Source organism: Nipponia nippon, unplaced genomic scaffold, assembly GCF_047370975.1.
Source record: "Nipponia nippon isolate SJK-2023a ecotype South Korea unplaced genomic scaffold, ASM4737097v1 scaffold_4, whole genome shotgun sequence".
NCBI lineage: Eukaryota > Metazoa > Chordata > Aves > Pelecaniformes > Threskiornithidae > Nipponia > Nipponia nippon.
The window spans coordinates 85,684,846-85,709,428 of record NW_028262358.1 but is presented as its reverse complement, the minus strand read 5'-3'; the positions used below and the strand labels follow the sequence as shown (position 1 = coordinate 85,709,428).

Sequence of the window (24,583 nt, the reverse complement as noted above, 5' to 3'; positions counted from 1 at the left end):
GTAATATTCTTGAGCATAATACTCACCTCAAAGGGTGTTATAAAAATTCATGCTCATAAAGCATTTTAAGATTTGTTAATACAAATTACCATAGGAGCACAAATTAAATTCTGCAAGTATCTTCTACTACTACAAATTAACTAACATGGTTTTAATACACGTGAGCTTGTGATCAAAAATGTTCAGTGATCCTGCAGGGTCCAAGGACTTTGGATACTGACTTGGTGACACAGAGGATCACGATACCCTATTAACCATTCAATTAAACAGGGCTACAGCACCTTTTTGTTGCAGAGGTGTACTGGTGGATATGATCTTACAACATTGGAGTAATGTTCATTAAAAGGTCTCACCCCCAGAAGATGGGGAATTCATGTGCCACAACCACCTGTGCATTTTCTCCTTGTTGCTGGGAGTGGTATGTGGACGGAAATTAAATCTTTTCTGCTGTTCTGGTGATGATCTCCCTGCTGGAGCTGTTAGCAAAAATGTCAGTACTCTGGGTGGTGGGATTATGATGGGGAGGATTTTGTACTATCAGCTAAACCGAGACAAACGATCAATTTAGGGGGGCAGCAAAGCCATTAAGCAGTAATAGCCTTTAGTTATTGCTGTTCTGAGATGGATTCAAAGGGATAACGTAAGGGTGAAAGACATTGTATTCCACTATCAGTCTCCAAGATCATCCAGTCCCTGTACCAATTACCCTTAGACTATGCAAAGCCTGTAATGCTGGTAGCTGATAAGGAGCAGTGCAATGATGTTTCAAGAGAGAGAGAAAGATAAATCCTCTGTATACACATTGGCTATCTTGAAGGTGTTTTTCCTGTACTGAAACAATTAAATACCAAGGTGTGAAAAGCACAGGTAAAGCTGAAATCCTCTCAAACTGGGCAGGTTCTGGATCCTACAACTCAGAGTGATCTGCAGATAGATTTTGTGGAATTATGTCAGAAATCTCTTTTCAGCTCCGATGGTTCCTTGGATGGGTCAGTGGAGCCTGGGAAGAAGAACATGCTCACAACGTTGCATGACAAGCGCTAAACCTGAATTGTTTCTGGGGTCAGTGTGGCGCGATGTCAGCACTGCGTGGGGAACATCATTTCTCGCTGACAGCAAAGATGAGTGTTTCCCAGTTGCAGCTTGCGATCCCTCCCAAAGGTGTCCTTGGGATGGTTCAGGGGAGGCTGTGAAGCATTTTATGCTCGTGAGGGAACAGTCAGCTGCCTTTAATTGCTGACTGCACTCAGTCCTTCCAGGGCAGAGGTGTGTATATTTATATCAGCAGCCAGTAACTGTAACCTGTTCTTGTTCCCTTGGCCAACACAGGCTGAGCTACTATTAGGAGTTACTATTAGTTAACCTGTCCTTGGCTAATTAAAGTCTGGGAAACCTGAAGGGAAGGAGAGAATGAAAGGGAGCCACACAAATACCAGTTAGGCCAAAAGAGTTAAGCTCTCAGAAAGTTTAAGGATTTTTTGTCCCAAACTAAGGGCATGAGGGCACATTGAAAATGTGGTACTGTCTGCATCCCTCTGCACTGCAACAGAAGTGCAATGTCTTCAGCAGGCTCCGAGAGTTTTTTGTCGCCCCCTCCCAAAGCGATGCAAAGACGAACGCTCGGGGAGGAACTGCTGCAGTGCTTCGGTCTCTGAAACCTTGCTGACGGCAATGTTGTGTTCTGATCCACAGGTCCAGAGGATGGCATAGCAATAACGTCACCGTCCAGGGAGCTGGGGTCCTTCCTCGCCTGCCTGCGTGCTGCTTGAACCGATCTCAGGCCTTTGTTTTTGGACTGAAGAAACCTGAAAACCTTTCCCTCCTAATTCATGAGCCAGCAGGATGTGGTCGCCGTGCTTTCAGAACGCCTGCTCGTAGCCGCCTACAAAGGCCAAGTGGAGAATGTGGTGCAGCTTATCAACAGGGGTGCCAAGGTAGCGGTTACCAAGGTAACAAGAGAAAAACGCTTTGCAAAATCCCTGGGAACTAACATACCTCCTAGACCATTGTCTGTGAAAATGCCCTCGTAGCTTTACCATTCTGAATGCGACTGAGGTTAGTGTTTAGATTTCCTTACAGTTTATACTCAATAGCTCGTGTGGATTTACAGTATAGTGCATGTCTTGTATTTATACACTTCCCAGTGGACGCCAGCTGTGGTGAATGCTGAATCCTTAGAAATGTAGTGTGTCAGCGAGGGGCAGCAACATTTTTCAAAGCGTGCATTGACTTTTGAACGCTGTGCGGACTGATGAATGGAGCGATTCATCACTGTCGAGGGAAGGCGGTTCAGAGCGCCCATCTTTCTGGCTGAGGGGATGGGGGAAGGCCACCTGTTGCAGTAGGGTAAAGATACGCAAAAAGCGTTTCTTGCTGCTGAAGTCTCTTGATACAGCAGCCTCGCTTATACCTGGTATCTTTGTTGATTCGTGCCTTGTAGTCCCCAGTCAGTTCCAAACTTCGGGGTTGCAAACTGTGTTCCCTGTACCTTCGAGATAAGGTCAGCATTAAAGGATTTCTGCTTAGATTTTGAGAGAGTTCAAACTGATACTCACCTATTCCTAACTCTCACCATGTTATAAATAATACTAGCATATAAAAGATAAGATAGAAGTGGCTGTTGCAGAGAAGGTTTGATCAGCAAAAACCCTTAAAAGAATTAGCTAAGTTAGATCCTTAGAGCTGTAACATAAAATTTGGGATGTCCTGTTCTGATTAACTATTTTTCTCCATCGTGTCCAGTTTTATTTGTATTTCCATATTGGTTTTGAACATTATATATGTCTGGGAGCTAATATTTACAGATAGAAAGCAAATGTGAGTACATTTGATAAGTGATGTGTCTTTTCCTCTTTTTATCTGTCAGTGACAGTTGTTTTCAAACCCTTTGCAGTGTTTGAGTTCTAGATAGTATTTATTTTGAAAGCTGAAGTGATCCAAGGACAACCGTTGTTTCTAAGTTTTGTTTGCCAAAACTAAGTGGCCTCTTGTTGGTAGATATAAAGCACAGATGTAATAAACATGAATGGTCCCATAAGATGCCTGTTTGGCTCTGTTGTCCAAGCAGCTCTGTAGCTGATGAACAGCTATTAAAGGTAGTCAGTAATAGATCAGGAAATACTGACTTACAGATGTCTGAATGGTAGCTCGGGGGTTTTTTGAGGGTTTTTTGGGGGTTTTTGTGTTTGGGTTTTTTTGTTGTTTTTTTTTTTTTAGGATCATGAGCTTTGGGACTGCTGAGGGACCTACCTGAAAATACACAAACGGTTGAAAGGATGCTGTGCTTTATATAAATTTGTGCATTAATGTAATTTCAAATCCAGCTTCCACACTTTGAACGTAAAATGTGGTGTCTTTTGTAATGGTTGCCAGAATAATCATGACCTGATTTAATTGTTTCGTGTAATTAGTTGCCATAATCCACAAGTCAGATGCAAAAGTGACACTTTTACCATTGTTAAAGTAGTTTATTACGCAGTTATCAATGCTTTCTGTTAATTACAATAAGAAGCAAATTGTGCAGATCTGACTTTCGAACACAAAATCAGGTTAATTTGATAAAATGCAGGTTTGGTAGAGTTGACAAGTTTTTCTTTCCTATAAGATCTAGGTGGCTTCCTGCTTCTTGCACTTGCTTTGTTGTTCAGTCCTTGTGTGGAAAGTCAAAGCAAAGCTTGTTGGGTGGCAAAACTGGGCCCAGGTGCAGAGTGTTGGTGTTGGAAAGCCGTGCTCACCAGTGGGCTCCAAGGCCATCCCTGTAGCTGATCTGGCGCTATGGGATTGTAGCTATTTTCTAGAGGTTGTGGGTCATCCCCATGGAGCCCAGAGAGGGGGGATGACAAAAGCTATCCTTCTTGTCATTCTGGATGCATCCTGGCACATCAGCAGACAGCACAGACGAGGTACTTGGGTAGCCTGGTGACAAGCTCTGCTCAGAAGAGATCAAGTCAGATCGGCAAGACTGTGGAGTGCACAGAGGAGTGGAGAGGCTCTCAGAAGAGCGACCGAGGCTACATACGTGGAGTATTTTGGAGGTGCTCAGGCACTTATTCCTCTTGTGCTGTGAGCCAGATAGAGGTGAACTCAATGTGAACCAAGAGGCATGAGGCCAAGCTGCTGCCTTCATCAAAGCCCATCAGTTCAGGCTCAGTAATGTCCTATCCAGGTCTACACAGCATCCAGTTTGCATCTGGCTCTCACCCAGCCAGCTAGCTGCATAGGGAGAGCATGTGCATATTTGCCTATGAAAGGCTGTATAAACATACCCTGGAAGAGCTTGGCTTGCTAATCTGGCGACACACAAAGGAAGGAGAAAGGGCCATTTAAAGTCAAGGACAAGGTTGTCACAGGAGCAAGCACGTATGAATTAGCCTCAAATATATTTAAACTGGAAATTTGAAGGGATTTTTTAGCCATCAGAGAGCCCAGGTTCTTATTCAGTCTTTCAATAAGCAGAAGAGGCATGAAATGAGAACTACTTTCAGGATAGGGGTTGTTAATTTTAGGATGGAAATTAGATGGAATGCTTGTTGTAGCAGAGAATTATTGATGAAGCTTTCGGATAAATTGAAACCCAGAGCCCTCTCCCCTCCCCAAGATAAAACTCATTGCAAATGAAGCATAAAAATAAATTTATTTACGTGCATGCCTTAATTCTCTTATACCTGTATGTCTTCTGCTTTTATTCAAAGTCTTCAGTTTGTTCTGTCAAATTAATTTTAAATTCTAGGGATTTGCTCCAAAGGAAAAAAAAGGGGGGGGGGATTTGTACTTCTCAGCCAAAATTCCTGCTGAATTCCATCAGAGTTTTATTGGAAGAAGACATGCAGAGACAAAGCTCTTTGGAAGGAGAGAACAAGTTCCCACACCACTTCAGGCTTAAAATTTATTTCTAATACGCATCTGTAAGCATAGACCAATTCTTGTGCAAAAACGCCATGCAGAGCCACAGCTTGAAGTGACCAGGATCTAGAGCGAAGTGCTCTAAAGTTCTTTATTCAAACTGGATTAATTGAGCATGGCTTAAGAAAAATGCAGCATATTTTCTGTAACGAACCAAGTACTATTAAATGCTGGATAGCTGGCAAGCTCGTCCAGTTCTATTTTTATCATATATAGGGAAGGTCATATGACGTGGTTAATTGCTGCTTCAGTAAACAACAACTCAGCTGCAAAATAGTATTTCATTTTTGTCACCTCCTAACTACATGATTTCAGAAGAAGCATAATATGAAAGAATCAGAATTCAATGGAGAATCAGTGTGTCCAGGTGCTCACTTCAGCGTTTCCTCAGGGATGCACTTGTTTCGTTTTGACAGTGTTACTAGCAAGGCATCTGTGCAGGTGAAGTCAATATGGAAGTGTACACTCTGGCATCTTCCTTGACTCCAGTGAGGGACACTGGGGCTCCTTCCAGGTTTGGGACCTTTTAAAATAGGTAAAGAAGAGCTGATGGCCAGCTGGTCATGGTGCTGTTGACGATCTGACACCAGGGAGCCCAGAGTGAGAGAGGGCTGGTGGCCCTGCATTGCACATACATCAAGCGCTCCTCCTGGTGCTGGGATCTCTGCCACCAACCATGTGGGGTGGTGACCAAGAGACGGTCTGGATCTGCTTCATGCCTCTGTTTCGGGCATTTTCTTGACCAGGGTGCTCTGTTCCTGCTCTGCCTGGTAGGACGAAGAGATGATTTCTGTTTTTGTGCCTTTTTGTCTGACATTCTTCACAGGCATTGAAATGTATAGCTGTGTTCTTTTTGAAAAGGGCAAAAAACACCCCGAACAACTAGTCATACAAATTGGCTGATCCAACAAGCAAGTACCTTTATGAAGTATTTTGATGAATATGCTGCAAAAGCTGGAAAATTAAGAACTGAGCCTGGTATAATTAAGTCTTTTCTTTCAAGCAAGAAAGCTGGTTCCATCTTTCAGTCCTTTTGCGGTAGAGCTTTCTTTCAGTAAAGTTATTGACAGCTGCATCTTCGACATTAAAGCGCTGGGACTTTTGTTGAGCTACTCTGCCTTGCTGTCCTCCTAGGATGTTGTTTTCCTTTTCCTGGGTTACTTTTCTTTGGATTTTCTGAGTTGAGAGAGGTATAGGAAAGGGCTGAGAACCACTAGGAGTGCCCCGGAGAAATGGTAGTAGTGACATCTCGGATCAGGTCGGCTCTTCTCTTGATCTGGTCCCCAGAACGGTGCCTGGAGGATGAAGAGAAGAGGGATTTCACCTCCCAGGCATCAGCTTCTGGTGTATCCCAAGGATGCCTGGCTGAAACAAGGCACTACTGGGGAACCGCAGCCCTTAACGTGGGCTTGCTCCATGCCCAGAGATGTAATTTCCAGGTCTGAACCTCTGCATTACAGCTCCCCCCAAAAAGTGTTATTGGGTGTTGGGTTTCACTGGGGCATTGCAGCGTGGGGCGTAGCATTCAACAGTGAGAATTATAGGGTCAGAAAAAGCTGTGTATTAGCAAGCGGGCACAGAGGAGTGTGCTGCTTCTCTGTTAAACATAAAAGATTGCCAGAGGTAGTACAAGCAGTTTTAATATAGTTTGTATAGCACCATGGGTTTTATGAATATTTTTTCAAAGGGAAGCAGAATATAGCTTTTCTGCAGAGCTTACCATTAAGATTATAGCTATGAAATTGAATTCTGCAGAGAAGTGATGATAATTCGGAAAAAACTGAAAAAGGGAGTGCTTCTGTTTTGATTCAATAATTGTTTGATTTAATTTTCAACTAGTTGTGTTACAAACCTGCCATATGGCAACACTTTTGTAATGCTTGGTTACTTGTAGTCTCGTCATCAGGATTTCAACTTCAGAGCGTGTTGAGTTATTTAAAACAATGTTTTTTTTCTTCTGTTTTAAGTTAAGACAGAAACAAAATAAGAAATATATTTTGGTGCTTTCACATTTTTGTGTTCGTTCAGTTTGAAGAACTACTTGTGTCTGTTTTAAACAATAAATAAAAATAAATGAAAGAGGACTAGCAAACATTTAGGGACTCGCTGAATGCCTATTGAGGTCCATGAGAACCTTTCTGCTGACTTGAGCGAGCAGGTTATTCATGGAGAACAGTCTAACAAATCATCAGTGTGAACAATGTGACAAGCCTTCGGTTTTGTTTTCAAGCTGTCTAATAAAACGTGGATAAGCATGTTTTTGTGTAAGTGCAGAATGGATGAATAAATAACAAGCCTTGTGCAGCACAAGAGCAGGATAAGGTGGAGAACTGAATGGACTTGCATAAACGTATCTACAAATACATAAACACAAGGAAAGATCCTGCGGCTTGTGGTGCTCAGGCCCCCTGTATGGATTTGGTTGCAGAGTGCATACACTGGCAGCTGCTCTAAGAAAATTCTGCTTTTAAACCCTGTGTATCGACAGCAGCCTGTCAATGTCTGGAAGTTAGAATACAGATTAAATACAAACAAAAACCCTACCCTTGCATTTTACTGCTGAAATTCATGTGGCTGTTTACTGTGCCTGGCTGCAACCTGATACACCCCATAGCTATGGCAGTGCGTCACGGTTGTTAGAAGTTGCAGCCTTGATGCAATAGGTCCCATTTATTTTGTCAATAAGCCGGTGACACAGGAGGATTTGTATGATTTGTTGCCTGCTGAAACAATCATTTACATTTGAATAGAAGTCCAAATTGCATATTTTTTTATATGAATGACTGCTTTATTGGTTCATTAATCCCAAATTGTACCAGTCTCTCATTTGTATTTCTGTAATAACCCCCAAAACATTACATTTCATATTTGGAAGCTCACAAGCTTTTAAGTCAGTAATCTGCATGTTAAGGAGCCTCTGGTTTTAGTGTTGTCTCTTTGCAATGAGCATCTATAGGAGACACTCTTGTTTGTATATGTTTCCTCTCCCACTAGGACCCATTGGAAAGTCCCCTCTTTGGTGCTGCAGCGGCGAGTGTGAAATGTCTTCATGGAGAGGAGACATGCAGAGGAAAATTTGTCTGCCTTCCTCCCTCTTCCTCCTAGATATTTTGGGTAGGATGCATTGTTGTGAGAGAAAAAAAATATTTAAAAAAAAAAAAAAAGTCTTATTAGCCCATCAGCAGTCTCCTTCCACAGCTGGTGTAAAGGGCTGTTGGTTTGACTTGCAGACACAAAGGAGAAGATCAGAAGCAGGCAAGAGCAGCTCTGGCTGTCGCTGCTGGGGCTTCTCACCGTGGCACAGACCTGTTCAAAGTTTCTCTCCAAAGACTGCGATGCTCTGAGTTTGTCATCACAGCATGAGGGGCACCCAAATTGCCTTGTCTCTCCCTCATAGTTTGTTCTGGATTGGTGTGTATGTACATATGTATGTGTATATATGTTTGTGTGGGGAGGTGGGTGGGAGCGTTTTTCCAGTGTTTGAGTTTCCTGTACTGGAACACTGTCCAGCTGTACCGCCCATCTCTGCTCTCATTTTGATGTTACTGGGAAGAAAAAAGAAAATCTGGCATTGCCAGTTCTTGCAGGGTTATGATTAATCTTGAGATGATCGGTGCTCTTCCAAAAGCCTGAGCCTCTAATCAGTGTAATGTGCTGGAATTGATCCTCCTTCCCACTCTCCTAGGGTCATAGTTTTCCTTTATAGTGTCCCTTTGTAGTGGGAAGAGCTCAAGGACAGCATGTATGCCGTAGTTCTGGTCTCTGAAGGTCTCTCTCTAGGGGTCTCCAATAGGTGGGATGTCTCTGAACCTATGTTTTTGGTTAGAGAATCTTGAAACACACAAACCTTCTGGAATAAAAATAACCCTGTAGTCTTCTGTTTCAATAACTCTTTTTTTTTTTTTTTTTTTAAACAAAAACCTGAGTTTTGGGGACCTGGATGAAGTTTTTGAACGCTTGGGGATGATGACAGGGGAAAAGCACAGTTAAGCTGAATCTCTGTTCGCTGAGTGGCAGGAACCAGCCAGGCAACCCTTGCTCGCAGCTCTCCCTGGCCCCGCGGTGGTCTTTTCCACCAAGTGCCCTCTCCTCCTCCAGCACCTATCTCCTGTGGGTGGCCATGAGCACGGGGAGGCTGCCCAGCTATCCAGAAGGGGGGACGGCTTGGTCCCAGTGACAGGAGAGCTTGGTGCTCCTGGGGGCGAGGGCAGCCTCCTCCGGATAAGCCTGTTCCCTGGGGCGGCTTTATTTTAGTGTGCCTTAAGGCACGGAATGGGCAGCTCAGGGCCCCGTGATCTGGATCTTGTGTGGTTTTGCAACCTTTTCTTGTGCTTCTGCCCTGCCACCAGGCACGCTCTGTGTGGCGATTGCCTAGGAAGGTGTGTTGGGTGAGGAAAACATGTCCCTCGTATTGAAATAAACTCATACTCTGTTTTCATAGTTTATTTTTAACACAGTACCTTTGGCTGCACCTCAGCATTTTTTCAGTGGTTAGAGATGGTTATCTTATCAGAAAGTTTCCCTGCTGGGATGTATTCATGTAGTTGATGCTGTTTTCCTTTTAAAGTACATGAGCTGGCTTCAGGTTGGGCTTGTTTGGGATTTTTTTCTGCTCCATGCACAGATTGCAATAAATTGTTCTCATGATATATTAGTAACCTGCCGGGAAGTGAGATGCCTGGATTAGATGATTTACTTATTGCCATTAAGTAATGTAGAAAGTCAGAACCCATAAACCTGAACGTGCTGGAGCACATATTTATAATCCAAACATATTGTTCATAGCTAGGAATGATTTGTCAATCTGGCTTCTTTTTTTTTTTTCTTTTCTATTTTTTTAATTTTTTTTTAATTTTTCCCGTGTTGCCTGGAGACTTTTATGCCTCCTGCTGTCAAGTTACCTGGAACAGCAACATAGCTCTGGCTCTGCTCCAGGCTGATGGAGAAGGAAGCATGCTTGGTGCCCTTCGCCGTAGGGGCAGGCATTTAGGCACCTGTGGCTGCGTCAAGTGAGAAGCGCCCAAGCAGGAGGCTGGATGGCACCCAGGGGCAGTGGTGACAGCTGAAAGCGAGCCCTTCCCACGCCTTCAGCAGGGCAGGAATGGACGTTTCCCACCTGGGAACAAGCTGCTGCTGCCTAACAGGAGACAACGCTTGGGTTCTGAGACACCCATGGGTCAGCGTGGGTGAGGGCTTTTCCCTTAGGTCTGGCCCTTCACATCAATAATGTAGTACAGTTAATCAACTTCTAATGTTTTCAAAGCACGGCATAACTAGTCAGTAATGACATTAACACCTTGTCCCCAGGTGTTCTGTGGATTTCAACGCTGGCTTTCCTTTTTGCTCTGCAGAGGCTGAATTCCCAAGGCTTTACCATCTATGTGGGTTTGGGATTTGCTGTGTGAAAACAATCCTGGCTTGAGCTTGGTTTTTTATTTACTTGAAGTAGCTTTCCCACTGGACAAGTTGCTTAAAACCTCAAAAGCTGGTTGTTGCCTTCTGCTTACTTCAGGCCACTAGTAGTCAGCCAGCTTTTGAGGTGTTTTCTCCTTCTGTAGCCGATTTGTTAGGGCTCTTTATCTGCCTTTGCGTGGAAAAATAGATAATCACAACAGCAGTAACGAAGAAATAGATATATAACACATACAGGTGAAGAGGAACGTAAGTCGTCTTTATCTCATAAAACGCCTGGTGGAGAAAATGGGATTCTTTGTGAAGATAGTCTGTGATTTTAGCAATGGCTGGAATCCTGTTTTCTTAATTGCAATGAAATAAAATTTGCAATGAACAGTTCTAGAGTGTTGGTGTTTTAACAGTTCGTAAGGTGTTTCACTTGCTTTTCATGTTGATGCTTTGAGATTTTATACAGACACACACATACAGATATATACTTCCTAGAGCAGGAGTTAATTCTTGATTCTCCCTTACGAGTTTTCTTTTTCAGGTTGTATTGGTTAATTTTTTTAGGGAATCGCTTGTTGTAGTTCTCCTCTGTTGTCCAGACTGCCTCTTACAATCTCTTCACTCTTTGAGCCTCTTTTCACATCGATTCTTATGCCTCTTGTAGGAGAAGCAGCCTGTTCCCCTTTTCCTGAAATATTTAATTTTAAATTCTACCAAAAGATGATCAAGCGGGGCTCAGTTACAAGTAACTATTGTTTTTCTCTTGTAATTTCACTTAGATTTTTGGAATCCATTTGTTGGGGAGATGCTATTTAAAAAAAAAAAAAGAAAAGATTTTACTGTCAAATGTCAATCTTTTTTTTTTTTTTTCCCCTCCTTAAACCATAGATCATGTATCCATCTCACTAATGAAAGCTTTTCTGTCCTTCTGTTTATTAGAGTACCGTCCTTGATTACACTATATATTGAATTACTCATGACTATTTTATACTCTTACTTTCATGTGGATTAGAGCTTGGTAATGTTTAAAAATAAGTATTGTCTAAAAAAACCTGACAGATCTTTGGCAAAATGAGGTTGGTTGTCGTACACATGAAGTCACTTGGAGTGACTGCAAGTCTTCCTTTTAAAGGGAGCATCCGTCATACACAACAGTCCAGTAATTCTTATTTCTATCGCAGATGGTACCCATTACATCTATACAGATGGTACCCATTACAATACATGAATTAGCCCGCTATTGCAACTTCGTTGTACAGAGTGAAGTTGAAAGCGGTTGACAACTCTGCACTCCAGAGGGACAGAAACAAAAGGGTCATGAATCCTCTTTAGACATGGACACAAAGCTGGATCTGAATTTGTAAGGAAGTATCCTTACATGAATATAATATCCCTTTTGTAGAGTATCTTCGGGATAAACTGAAATGTTGCAGAAGGGGGAGGAGGAGTTTTCAGCATACACAAAACTAAGGTAAAGCCTTTGGTACACTAATACATGCCAACTGCTGCTTTTGCAGGCTTCAGAGAGAGAAGTATGAACAGAAGAATGAGGAAAAGAGAATAAAATTCTGGTCAACAACCATGCATAAAAATTCACCTTAAGGTATTATTATTTTCTTCTCATTCATAGCATGGCCGGACCCCCCTGCATCTTGCTGCCCACAAGGGTCATCTCCATGTTGTCCAGGTTTTGTTGAAGGCGGGCTGTGACCTGGATATTCAGGATGACGTGAGTAGATACAACCTTCTTGCTTGGGGTGGAGAGGAAAAGGTAACTTGCAAATAAGAGTAGACGTTCACTTCTTTGAAGTAGGATTAAATTAAAACAAAATCTGTCTCTCTCTTTTCTAATTTGGAGATGCAAAACTGCATGGGAGACAAAGTCAAATGTGGTGTTCTTCAATCATTAGCTTGGTCCTCGTGCTCAAGAGCTCTTTATAAAAGCTCTGGTTGCGCCAGGCTGGTGTGAGTAGCAGTGAGAGTCATCGTCTGCCTTTTGGTGCAGAAATTAAATAAGAGCTTGTTGTACCACATGGGAACCCACTGGAGGATGTCAGGTAGGGGACACAATCTGTTGCGATGTTTGCCCAAAGTGGGAGATGCTTTTTGTGTAGACACATGCCACAGCGCATGGAGTATTGAGCAGCCGCCCGGAGCACCGTGTGGCATCGCAGGGAAATCATCTCGTTGGCAGCCGTGCTTGATGTGGGGGTGGTCGCATCTGTGAGGCTGTCGTGTGGCGAGGCATCAGCACAACGAAATCAGCTTTGAATTTAGCGAATGGTAGTTTGTTTTCATCCAGTAAAATATGTAAGTTATTGGAATTTCTCAGTTTCCCATAAGAGTAGTTCTAATCTTGGACCAGGCTTTAAGGCACGTTGGAGTGACCAGTAACATGGTTTTCGTTACTTCACTCTGATGAATGAAGGTGTAGGCTGAAATGCGCAACAGCAGTTGAATAACCATGACTTCTTCAGATTCGTTGCTAACTTCTGATAGCACACTGCAACAAATTTGAGAATGGGTTGCTTTTGTTCCCCCTGTAATAAATAAGGTGTAGATTCTTCAAAGGACCTAGAGGTCCAAAGGTGGTTAGTAGAGGCACCTGCATGACTATTAAAAGGACACTGGAAATGTCTAGGTGCCTTCTGAAAATCCCGTTAGGCATTTGTTTGCATCTAGAGAGTCTTAAATATCTATAGAAATTGGAAAACTGGTTTCCTTCTCTGCATGAGTAGCTGCTTCCCTGTGAGACGTGAGCAGTCTGTCTGCCAAGCTTAGGACTGGGGTACTGGTGCAGCCAGCTTTCTATGGGGAAACTTGTTTTTCTAGGAAGAAACTTTGCTTCCTGCGCTCTTTATTCTTTCCCTATGCCCATCTGTGATATGGAGCAGATTTGCAAGTGTAATGGGAGTGTCAGCTTATTCAGATGTATCCTGAGTATGTTTTTCAAATTCTCCCAGCAAAAATGATTCACCAGGTATTTAAGACAAAATTGCAGGTACTTTACACGTACAGTCAATTTTCCTGAGAAAAGCAAGTTGCTGCTTTAAGAATGCAAGAACTTCCACTGATTTGGTCGAATTGTGTTTCTGTGGAAACTGTTTTTAGAGTAAGTGTGGGGTTTTTTTAATCCTCTAGGAATAAAATCTAGGCTGTTTATATGTAAATGTGATAGCCATAATGGAAAACCAGTAAATCACTGTTTAGCATCATTGCAGTTTAGCGAAGAGTCTTGCACTGTAGAAATATTCAGCTCTTAGATGACCTATTTCATGTGCCTTGCAAACTCCTCAGGGGCTTTGTTCACGACAACTGGATACCTCTTCTAAATGTGGTGACTAATCTGAACAGAATAGATGCGTGCTTGAGTCACAGATACTGTTTCTTTAAAATGTATTTTGCTTTTAGCTCTGTATTTAGTACTAGTAATTTGGTTGGGGTTGAGGAGAGCCTCAGGAGTTGCTGAGTCTCAGAGGGTGTGTTTGGATTTGTCTCAGAGGTGGAGGAAGGCTAAAACTCCAAGTGAAGATTTTTGCTTGTGAAAGGTATTAACTAAAATATTTCTGCTTTCCTTTTACATAGGTCTTCAAAGAAGGTTCTCTATTTATGTTTTCTCCTTGTATAATTCATTTTTACACGTTATTTATGCCCCACAGAATACATTCTTATTCTCTTTTAGTTGCAATCTATTGATGATGCCTTCGGTCACTTTTACTGTGTGCTTATCTGTCAATGAAGGCGTCTTAGTTTCAAGTGTTGATTAACATCTGTACATTTCATTGCTGTTTTTCAGGAATACAGATTTAGGTTCAGAGATGAAATGGCTCGGGAGAGTGGGGAGTATCGTATTTAATTGAAAAGTAAATTACTTAGTTGATTTTTGTCTGTGGCATTATTGTGATAACACAAAAATCTCCGGATTCTAAAAAGATGACTTATATTTTATTTTTCTAAACAACAAGAGAAACCTAAACACATTTTATTTTGGAGTTGACTCTCTTTAGCTAATGAACGAATGCAAGACTAACGTTTCATTTGCCACATGATAAGCAGAAATTTAAAAGTTTCTAAATGTTGTGGAGAGAGTAAAACGCTCGCTTCATGTTCTACAGATACATTCTTTAAAACACGGTAAGAGCCGTAAGAATTAGTTGAAGAATGACCTCCAGTGGCCTGGAGTGGGATTATTATGAATTTCAACCGGTGGAGTCCAGCTCTGTAGAGTACGCCACCCCAGGAGCTAACTCTTTCCTTCTCCCTGCCAATACTGAAAACTCTTACTGGGATCCCAATGCCATCTCTGAATGGTCAATGAGTATCCATACAGCACACACCTCAGAAATAGTCAAGGAGAAAGTTGTCCCGGTGAAGGAAATCAAGGACGAAAAAGATAAGAGAAACCAGAAGAGAAAGGCTAGGAAGGAACCTAGAAGATCAGAGAGAGAGAAGGAGGTTAGAAATCTTGTGCATCAACCCTGCCTTGAGCTTGACGTCTCCCATGGCTGCATGCTATGAAGCCTTGGCCTGGCGGTCTGGCACGACCGAGCTCTTCTGCGGTGCATGACTGCATGGCGGGCTTTGCGCTGGGTGCTCTGCATCAAGTTTCCTGCCCTGTATGTGCTCTCTGAAAATCTAACTGGGAAAACAAGTTAATTTAAAAAAAAAGGCCCAAGGCCCCGAAACTTCCCTTCTGGAAGCTCTAGTTTAAGAAGCAGAAAATTACTTTCAAATGGAACAATAACCCAGGGTTCGTAATCACTTCTAGCTGAATGTAAATATGCAAAGTGGCTTATTCCTGTACTCCCATTTCAGTCTCATTTAAGCTGTAATTTGTTTTGTTCGTGATTGTTTGTTCACGTCTTGATCACTTCTGCTGGTCATGCATCATCATTTATTGTTCAGAGTGAAGTTCATACTGTGTGTCACGATGGCTGCCTTTCTTTAGCGAAGGAGGAGGAGAGCAGCACAGTGACATTGAGAAACACTCGGGCACATTCAGTTGCCTTTGTGTACGGCTGCTTCAGGATATCCATGTATGCTTGTATGCTCCTGCGAGTATTTAACACTTGGTTGTATTTTAACTTTAAAATATTTTGAACTTTCTACCGTGAATTTAGGGGTTTGATTTCATAGTGTAAGACTTTGCAAGTGCTGTCCAGCACTTTGTGCCAGGGATTGAAGGCATGAGTTTTTGCTGGTTATTTTGGTGCAATTCTCCTGTAGCAAGACAGTTTGTTTGGTGATTTCTGCAAACACGGAAAGACAGTGAGAAGGCAAAGTGTGACGCTGGAGAGGGGCTTTAAAGGAGATTGTACAACTGCTGGATGCTCTGGAGAATTTGAGTGTGCAGGAGAACAAAATATGGTGGTTACAGTATTTTTTAAATCAACAAAAGGAAAAAGTAACGTGTTACAAACTAGGGTAAACCAAATCTCATTAAATTTGAGCAGTAGAGTCTATAATAGAGACTCTAACAACCTCGGAGAGCTGGCAGAAGTACTAATATCTACCTGAAACCTTTTTCTAAGTTGCTTGTGTTGTTTCCTTTCCCTTGGGGTGAACTTCAGATGTAAAATAGATGCCTGTCCAGTTCTATGCCTGGTCCCAGTGGTTGCATCCACTGCTTCAAGTTAGTCAGCAAGTGAAGAAACTTGAGGAGGTAATTGCAAACGCCAATACACTGAGCAAGCCCAACCGGCGTAGCCAGCACAGAAGTGCTAAGGGGGAAGGGTAATGCCAAAATCCATGGAGAAGGTCAAGATTTAAGTATCTGCCTTTCTTCAAGACTCCCAGCCTGTAGCCCTCTCCTGAAAGCAAGCGTTTAAGCTCTCTGGAAAGAGCACGGTTTCACCCTTTGGAAACGTATGTGTTGGTGCTGGGCCTTGCTGTGCAATAGCCCCAGTACAGGTAGAGCGCGCAGGGTGTGCAGTCCCTCACCGTCTGCACCAGGAGATGCAGACACCCATCCCAGTCTCTCACCAGCATCTCCCTCCCTCTAGCTCAATGAATACGGATGTTTTTCTTAAAGATGGAGCACTTTCAACACAGCAGCACTCTCATGGCAAGACAAGCTGGGCAAGTACCATAATCTCTGGGCTGCTGCAGAAGAGCCAGTGGCCACCTCCTTCGCTGGCCTCGTTTCAAAGGGCGGTGGGTGTATCTGCAACTTGCATGGAGCTTCTTCCAGCAAGTGTGCAACGCGGGCGCTCGCAGAGCAAGAGTGAGGATGGGAGACGGCTGGGTTAGGGGCTGCAGCAGCTCTGGGCGTGTGCTACACCACCACCTCCTCGGTGCCACCACGACTGCGGTGCCCTGTGGCGGCGTGCAAGCCGAGATGTCTGGGGCGTTGGAGCGGAAACAGCAAAGTTTGACTTGCTTTCAGGGCTAGGCAACAGCTGAGGATGGGGATTTAAGATGCACCATTATAGACTTAAGTGCCTTACTTCTACCAAGCCTCACTTAAGCGCCTAAGTGTCTTTTTGGTTTCCAGCCCAAATCTGCGCTTAGGCAGAGTCTGTTGTTTCTGTCAAGGTCACATTTGCGTGACACAGAACTGGAGTAATATCTCTTCATTGCTGCTGATCTGCGGTCTGTTCCTAAGGCATAAATCACTTACACATAGGATTGTAAGTTGTGCCCAGCATAATAGTCTGGGGAGTTAATATGCATTTACCAGTGCAATTTCTCTCTGAGCCTCTGGAACAGCCCCCTAATGCCTTGCTAAAGGCAGAGCTGCGGTGAGTGCTTTCAGAGACAGTTATTTTAGGAATTAATAAAAAGATACACGCGTCAGTGATTACACTGTCTGAAAATTCACACTGTGAAAAAATACAACTCATCTGTTCAATCTGACTCCATAAGAGGCAAGATGGGGGTTTGCTCCTCTGCTAATGGGGGAAGCAAGAGAGGTTAGAAATGCAGCGGTGCAGGCAACGTTATTTATAGGAGGGCTACGCCGTCTGGGGCTGGTCGCTCAGTGACTCACGCGCAGAGGCAATCACAATCTGGTGGTTCAGCTTCCACAGCACCTTAAGCAGTTTAACGTTAATGTGTTTGCTGAGGCCCGGGGGAACAGTTGACCAGGCCCTGCCCTGCTGGCTGAAGGGCTGGGGGTGGTAGGGACCTTCACCAGGACATTGATACCTGCCATCTCTTCACTGGGAGGTGCCTGAGTCCAGGTGAGGCAGGGTTTGGGATATCCTTTGACACTCCCTGTTAATGTGGATGAGGTATTTATTTACCTGGTCAGGGTGCTGGTTGGACGTCACTCTTAGATGCTTGCCTCTCCCCATGCTTGTGTACCATGCACCAAAGCCCACACCTTGGGCAGGAGGCACCTGAGCCTGCCATCTGCGGGACTTGTGTCCCTGCACCTACCCGGGCTTCCATTTCGGGGACCAGAATATGGTACGAGACAAAGCCCAGGCATGGCTGAAGCCGCCCCAGTGCCAATCTGCAGCCCCAGTGAATGGCCCCCCAGCACATGGGCTGGGGTCCCCAAGAGAGACCTGCTCCTGCAGCAGTGAGGTGCGCCCCCCACTTTCCAAATACATGTTTGTTTTTAATTTAACTGAGATGCCGTGAGAAGTAGCTGTCATGTCTACAAACCCCAAAAAGCTGAATCGCCTTTGACCTCATTGCAATTACTGTGTTGGCATTGGGGAAGTGACAAGAACAGCCTTGATTTAAACTGACCCAGCGAGCAGATCCTTAATTGCAAACTAAATCCAATACAGTCCATTCCTGCCCCCAATTCGGTCTTCTCCACGATCAGTTTTCCAGACTGTAAAGAAGTAGGAACCAACCATTCATTGCTCAAGCTCCATCCGTCACAATGGCAAATGTCATCTTGTTTTAGTCTTTATTATAATATCTTCTGTAGTTTTGCTGCTGCAGCAATACCAGTTGGCAGGAAGAACAGGTTGACGAATTACTTTCCACTTCATGGCAGTCAGATAAAATGACCTTTGCACTGTCCACATGACCCATTGCTGCAGTAGCAGTAGCTGTGCCAGTCATCAGTACCATGCACTATTGAAAGAGGGTGTTAAGTTCTTCCCTGGCTTGTTAGCAAGTAGATTTCTGTGCAGCAATAGTTACTGGAAACTATCCGACACTTGCACTTGTGAGATGGTATATTTTGGACATTTTCCATAACGTTTTTGTTATCTTTGAATTTGGAATAAATACACAAGTTCAGAGAACTTGCAGTGCTGTCAGTTTTCCAATATTTCATGTTTTTCTGAAAGTCCCAGTTCCTGGAACCATTATTGTCTGTCTTCAAAATCTCAAAATACGTTTCCAGTCTTAATAGGGACAAGAACAAAAGTATGGATATCTGACCTCTAGAGACAAAACATAGATGGCAAATTAAAAAAATAAAAAGCCCTCAACACAATTTTTAAAAATCAACTTCATGATTATGAGCCAATTGAATGATTTACTGGTGGTGGCAGTTGGCATGACAAGGTTTACTGACAGGTTGTGGTTGGCAATGCTCATTTTTCACTTATGGATGAATAGCTATTTTGGTGTCATTAGCACAAAAGAACCCCACCGAGAGCAATTTTTAAGTCAGCTGCTAATCGCTTTTGAGAACAAATTATTGAAATTATCCAGTTATCTAAAGACTTGTAGACTGTAGAGCAGAAAATACAGAAATTCCTCTAGTTGTAGTATTTAATATAATGTGGTGTTACCTGATAAAGATTTGTAGCAGAGGAATTTTGTATCTATTTAGGACTAGCTTCCTGCAAGCTTTTTTCCCTCAGGATACACTGCATATCTCTGCCCTGCATGTGGTTTTGGTGACCATTATCTCGATAAGCCGAAGTGGATTGGATTCCCACTCCTTTTATTCATCCCCCAAAAAGGCTGTGTGCAGCTTTGAAGCTAGTCTTTGTGCCTGGATTCAGGCTGTGCTGCTTCAGCATTGCAGGTTCAGAACAACTTCAAAGGAAAGCCAAGACCGGTTTTTGTGGCAGCAGTGGAGCTCCTGCAGCTGATTTTCCCATCAGTCAGTGTCTTACATCCCTACACGCTGCTGTATAAATCCTCCTGTTCCTCCTCTTTTATCATGGTCTCACCAAGATGCACACAAAAATACATAGATAACCCCCGATGGGCAGGGCCAGTAGTTTGCGTCTCCCTAGTCTTCAGTTTCTGGAAGGCTTTTAGAAAATTAACCTTGGGCTTTCTAGCTCAGCAAATGAGTTCAGCAGTTGTTAGAGGGGAGATAGATGGGCAGTCAGACAAGATGACCACATCCGCATAATTTCTTTTGGAAACTTGGCCATAGAGGAAATAAACTGATGTAAGAAACTTGCCTGTTGCTGCTACGTGGCAGGTCAATGAGAAATGAAAGTTGTTTGGACCTCAAGATCACTCAGTTGCTTGAATGAAATAAGTTGATGATCTTGCAGTTGTGGTCCTCATCATAAAATTGCCTCCACTCTTAGCACTAATTGGTAAATTCATCAGAGGTGCTGAAGAGACTGATCTCATGTCATGCTCCTTATCCTAAGCAGGGCTGATGGAGCAATCAGAGCCAAAACAGGAGAGCCTCATCCAGTTAGTGTAAGTACTGGAGGATCATTATGATGAATTATGACAGCCTGTAATTCCCTTTAGTTCCCTACAGATACTGTGGATTATTGGACACGTAGTGCCAAATGTGTTAAATTCTCTGCCTTCTAATACTACCATATTTTTAGAACGCTTCAGCGCTGTATATGGGATTGTGATGACTTGCAAACTTCTGTAAACGGTTGGTTTGTAGCTCTCTGATACTTTGAATAACTTCATTAATCTTGGAAACTTTAATCATAGCTGTTTAGGGGGACTGTTTTCAAAGGCGTCTTGGATTTAACAGTATGTGTGTTGAAGATGCAGCCCCTGTGTGTGTGGTATGCATTTACACTGAGTCAAAATGAGGTGGGAATGGTACGGATTACAAATCTGCTTTTTTTTTTGCAGGGTGATCAGACAGCATTGCACCGGGCTGCTGTCGTAGGGAACACCGATGTTATAGCAACTCTGATTCAAGAGGGGTGTGCTTTGGACAGACAAGACAAGGTAACAGGCAAAAGCAAAGCCCTGTGGGATGGCAGCCTTGCCAGCCAGTAATATTAAGGTCTCAGAGAGAAAGTTATGGTTTATACTCCTGAGTAAGGATCTGATGCTTTGAAAGTAATTGGAACAGTTACATTGAAAAAAAGCTCTACCATCTCTTTAATATAAATTACTCATTTAGTTATTTTTTTATATCAGGCTCATAGTTTTTTATTTAAGAGTCTGGTCTCAGCTCACTAAGGGACAAATTAAAGAGATGTATAACCATACCATGTCCTGCGCAAAACACTGCACAGTTTCCCTTGGTTGATTAACCCAGAAACTGAGAATCCCAGGCTGTAAATTTAGTTTGGGAGTAAATATAACTAATTCCAAGTTCCAAACAAAATAAATAACAATGGTTTTAGCCTCTTCTAAAAATAAAATTGAAAATAAGCTAGAAAGAAAGGAAAATGTTTTATTTTTCAAGTGACTAGGTGGGGCGTGCAGCTGCTGCATTCTGAATGTAACATTACTCTGCATGTGGACACAGCACCCTAACCTTCTCCTCTTGTGTGTGTGCTCTTCAGGATGGGAACACCGCTCTTCATGAAGCTTGTTGGCATGGATTCAGTCAGTCTGCCAAAGTGCTGGTTAAAGCAGGAGCCAACGTTCTTGCCAAGAACAAGGTGAGACCCATGCAGGAGGAGCTTTCAGTTCTGGTGTAACGTGGCTGATTCTCAGCACTGGAGATTTCTGGCCATGGCATTTCTCAGCGGGTGGGGACCAGTTCCTGGTGAGATTTTTTTCTTCTTTTTTTGCATTTATTACGCCTGGATGGTTCTTCCACAGGCATTAGGAAATCCATATTTTGATAGCTGATGCAGGAGGAACTCAACAGCGTGTTGAATGATACATTAATTATTGCTGAGGAGCACTGCAATTCCGGTGGAAATCTCCACAGTGCTCTAATTTATACCGAGCGGATTCATTGTGATTGCTGTGATTTTAAAATGAAAATGAATTGTACTAATAGGAAAACGGTATTCAAAATCCATTTTTTTTTTCAGAAATTGAACAGTCGAATGTAAGCCACAGAGGGAAAAATAGAGTGTATCTTCTGTTAGAAAATTGTTCCTAACACATGAGTGTAGGCTCTCACCAAAATCTTGTAATGAACTGGATTATCTTCCTTTTGGTATTTATAATACCTTGAGAGCAGTTTAGAGGAAAGAATAACACAGCAAGGGGATTTAGTTCCACTCTAACTGTAATACCTGTGGGAGACTTGTCTTCAATTCACTAAATCAAACATTAATGGAATAGTCTAGGAAACGGCAGTAGCAGGCTATGGCGTGAGCTGAGTTAGGGTTTGGACCGCTGTGCTGATGAGTCAGATCACACGGGTAGTCCTTCGTTACAGGCAAGAGAGCTTTGGGATGGCTTCATGGGATCTCTGAGCATTTTTAGGTAAATGTGTCTCTAAAACAACAACTGAAAGGGGCTAGCAAAGAAAGGGAAGAAGGGAGACAGGTGGCCAAAGTCCAAGATTTGGAGTAAAAAGGCACATTGCCTGGGCGTAGTGTTTCTGTATGTGCATGTGTGCATATATGCATATGTTTGTACAATTGTGGTCACGTTGCGGTCTGTAGTTACCTCATCTTTGATATTATTTTATGTGTATTCCTTCTTTTATATTGTTCCAACTTTCAATTTTTATTTTGTGTAATTTTTTTTGCTGTAATGTTCGCCTAGATTTGTATGAGAGGTACTTTAGACAACTTCCCATGCTTACATGTAACAGACAATAGTGTTTGACTTTATAGTCCTGTGAACCATTATACTCCATACGGCCGTGTATGTGTGTACACATACGTACACACACATACATGTGTGTACACAAAGGTGTGTGGGCTTAAGATGCGAGTCTGGTTATCCTGCATGCTTGGATGCCTCACGGTATTAAAAGATTTAGCTTACAATACAGAGAATGTCAACTGTTGGGAGACAACCTCTCTTGGAAAGTATGTGCACAGAGTAGCTCAGCAAGACTGATGTCTGAAATATGACTGGCAGACTTTAATACTGCATGAGCACTGGTCTTTGATGTCTTACCCGCACAATCCTCTCCCTTTGCATTTCATCATTTGGGTGTTTTTTAATGGACAGGATCCTTTCTCAGGAGCTGATGAAAAATGCGGGAATTGTGCATGCTTGCACACATGCACATGCTTTTACCCCTTTTGCTTTCAAGAAAAATGAAGAGCTTAGTTCTGCTTAATCCCAAAATGGTTTCTTTGGTCTCTCAACTTTTTATGATACTGACAACAAGGCATAATCTTTCTGACAGCTTTTCTGGCAGCCAGGGCTGAGTGCCTTGTGCCGGAGCACCCTACGGGCTGTTGACTTACACCGGGGCATTGTGTGATTTTGGCTGGATGGGACAGATATGGGCTGCTAGATTTGCCAAACCCTGCTAAGCAGCAGAAGATGGGAGGGATTTGACTCTGTATTTTCTGTAACTCCTGGTTAATATCTCCTGGGACTGCTTGGGGAACACTTGCATGGATGCACTTCTTGCAGCCCAGCACCTTAAGCACAGTATATAAAAGAGCAATGCAATTGAAGATGGCTTCTATATTAAGTGAAATGCAGAGGCCAGACAGGACACCTGGGATTTTAAAGGCAAGTCAGGCAGGCATTTGAGGAATGGGACAACATGTGGGTAAACCACTTGGGTAGCGTATTCCTCCTGTGCAGCAATCACCCTGGAGATGCAGTTTATTTTTAGTCAAGTTGGCTTAATAAAAACTCTTCCACTGCAATAGAACATCCCGTGAGACCAGTTGTAGCCTTTCTTTTAGACCCTTCATCAGTCTGTACATTCCAGTGAAGATTCAGTAGACCAGTGAAGACCCCGATAGGTACAACTCGGACCCACTCTCCCTCTCGCAGAAGCTGGTGAGAGGTTTGTCACCCCGTGGGAGATGAGCCAGATGAGGCTGCTCTGTGAGCCCTGACCCCAGGCACCAGCGCTGTGACTTCTCCCAGCATCGAGGTCTTCGCCCATCACCTACTGCACGGGACCTCTCTGCCATCCCACCGGGGCTGACCTCCCAAACAGCAAATGATAAAGACATTGCAGAGGCTTTTCAGAGATAAACCCAGGAGGGAAAAAATTTACACTTAAATGCAATTTAGCTGAGAAAATGTTCATATCTGCCACAGCTTAGAGACTACATTCAGGCCTGAAATAATCTGTAATGTGGAACTGAAGACCTAAGACCACATCGAAGAGCTGGCCTTTTGTAATTCAAACCCTGCAGCTTTGATCTGTGTCTTGAAAGCATGGGGGACAAATTAAGGGACATAATCAAAGCGAACAGGCAGCATAGTAAGCATGGGAAACCTTTTCACCTGAGCTGATTTTATTTCCAGCTCCCAAGAGCCAAAACCCCCAAACATTTTCAGGCCAACAAAAGCCAAATGCTGTCAGAAAAACTTTCAGACCAATAAAATCCTTCACAGTGTTAGAAAGACAAGCAAACTTTTCTTTGATTTCTGTCCATAAAAACTGCATGTTTGCTTCTTCAGGAGCCTTAGCATGTGATTCTCTGGGGTTTGGGTGGCTTTTTTTTTCCCCTTCTCATCTTGGCTGGAGGCTGGCGTGCTTTCTGAACCTTGAAGCTTCCTGATAGCCTAAAATCTGCATCCTGCCCTTTGAGAGCACCTACAGACCCAGCCAGACTTGGAGCTGGTTTGTGTTACGATCGTAAAGAAACAGAAATCACTGTGACCCTCATCGGCCCAACACCCTGCAGCAGTCGTGGCCGGCTTTGCTTGTTATCAGAGATGCTGTGCCGTGGCAGTGTGTTTCTTTGTGTGTGTGCATGGGGGAAACTCAAAACACAAGAATTATATTTCTTTAAATGAAATACTTGATAGTGCTATTTGATATGAATAGACAGTTTCTAGAGTCTTAGCTTCCTGCAAACAGGCTTGAGCAATGCTGATGTTGTTAGACTGTCCAATTTCTGCCTTTACTGTATCCCAGATAAATCATTTCCACAATTGAGAGGGTATTTCAGTCTCCAGGTTCATTCAGCTCATATCTTCAGGAAAACAACAGTGACAGTTTCCCACCTTGGGTGTATCTTGTTGTGGGAACACCTGTGAGGTTTTATTTTTTAATGCTTATATCCAATTTCTAAATACGGCTTTTATA

At 43.1% G+C, this 24,583-nt stretch overlaps 1 protein-coding gene across 12 annotated transcripts in view; it reads left to right on the top strand.

The window, feature by feature from the left end:
• Window positions 1-24,583, top strand: part of ANKRD6 (ankyrin repeat domain 6) — a 117,776-nt gene that overhangs the window by 79,018 nt on the left and 14,175 nt on the right. For 7 of the 12 annotated variants that reach the window (XM_087774252.1, XM_087774251.1, XM_087774256.1 and 4 more), the window contains 4 exons: window positions 1,693-1,949; window positions 11,936-12,034; window positions 20,284-20,382; window positions 20,949-21,047. In XM_087774252.1, the coding sequence (XP_087630378.1) occupies window positions 1,830-1,949; window positions 11,936-12,034; window positions 20,284-20,382; window positions 20,949-21,047 (417 nt within the window). In that variant the 5' untranslated portion in view covers window positions 1,693-1,829. Of the gene's footprint in view, window positions 1-1,692; window positions 1,950-2,038; window positions 2,056-11,759; window positions 11,777-11,935; window positions 12,035-14,420; window positions 14,761-20,283; window positions 20,383-20,948; window positions 21,048-24,583 lie in introns of those variants that run through there. The other 5 variants (XM_087774257.1, XM_087774246.1, XM_087774247.1 and 2 more) reach the window with 4 other exon arrangements.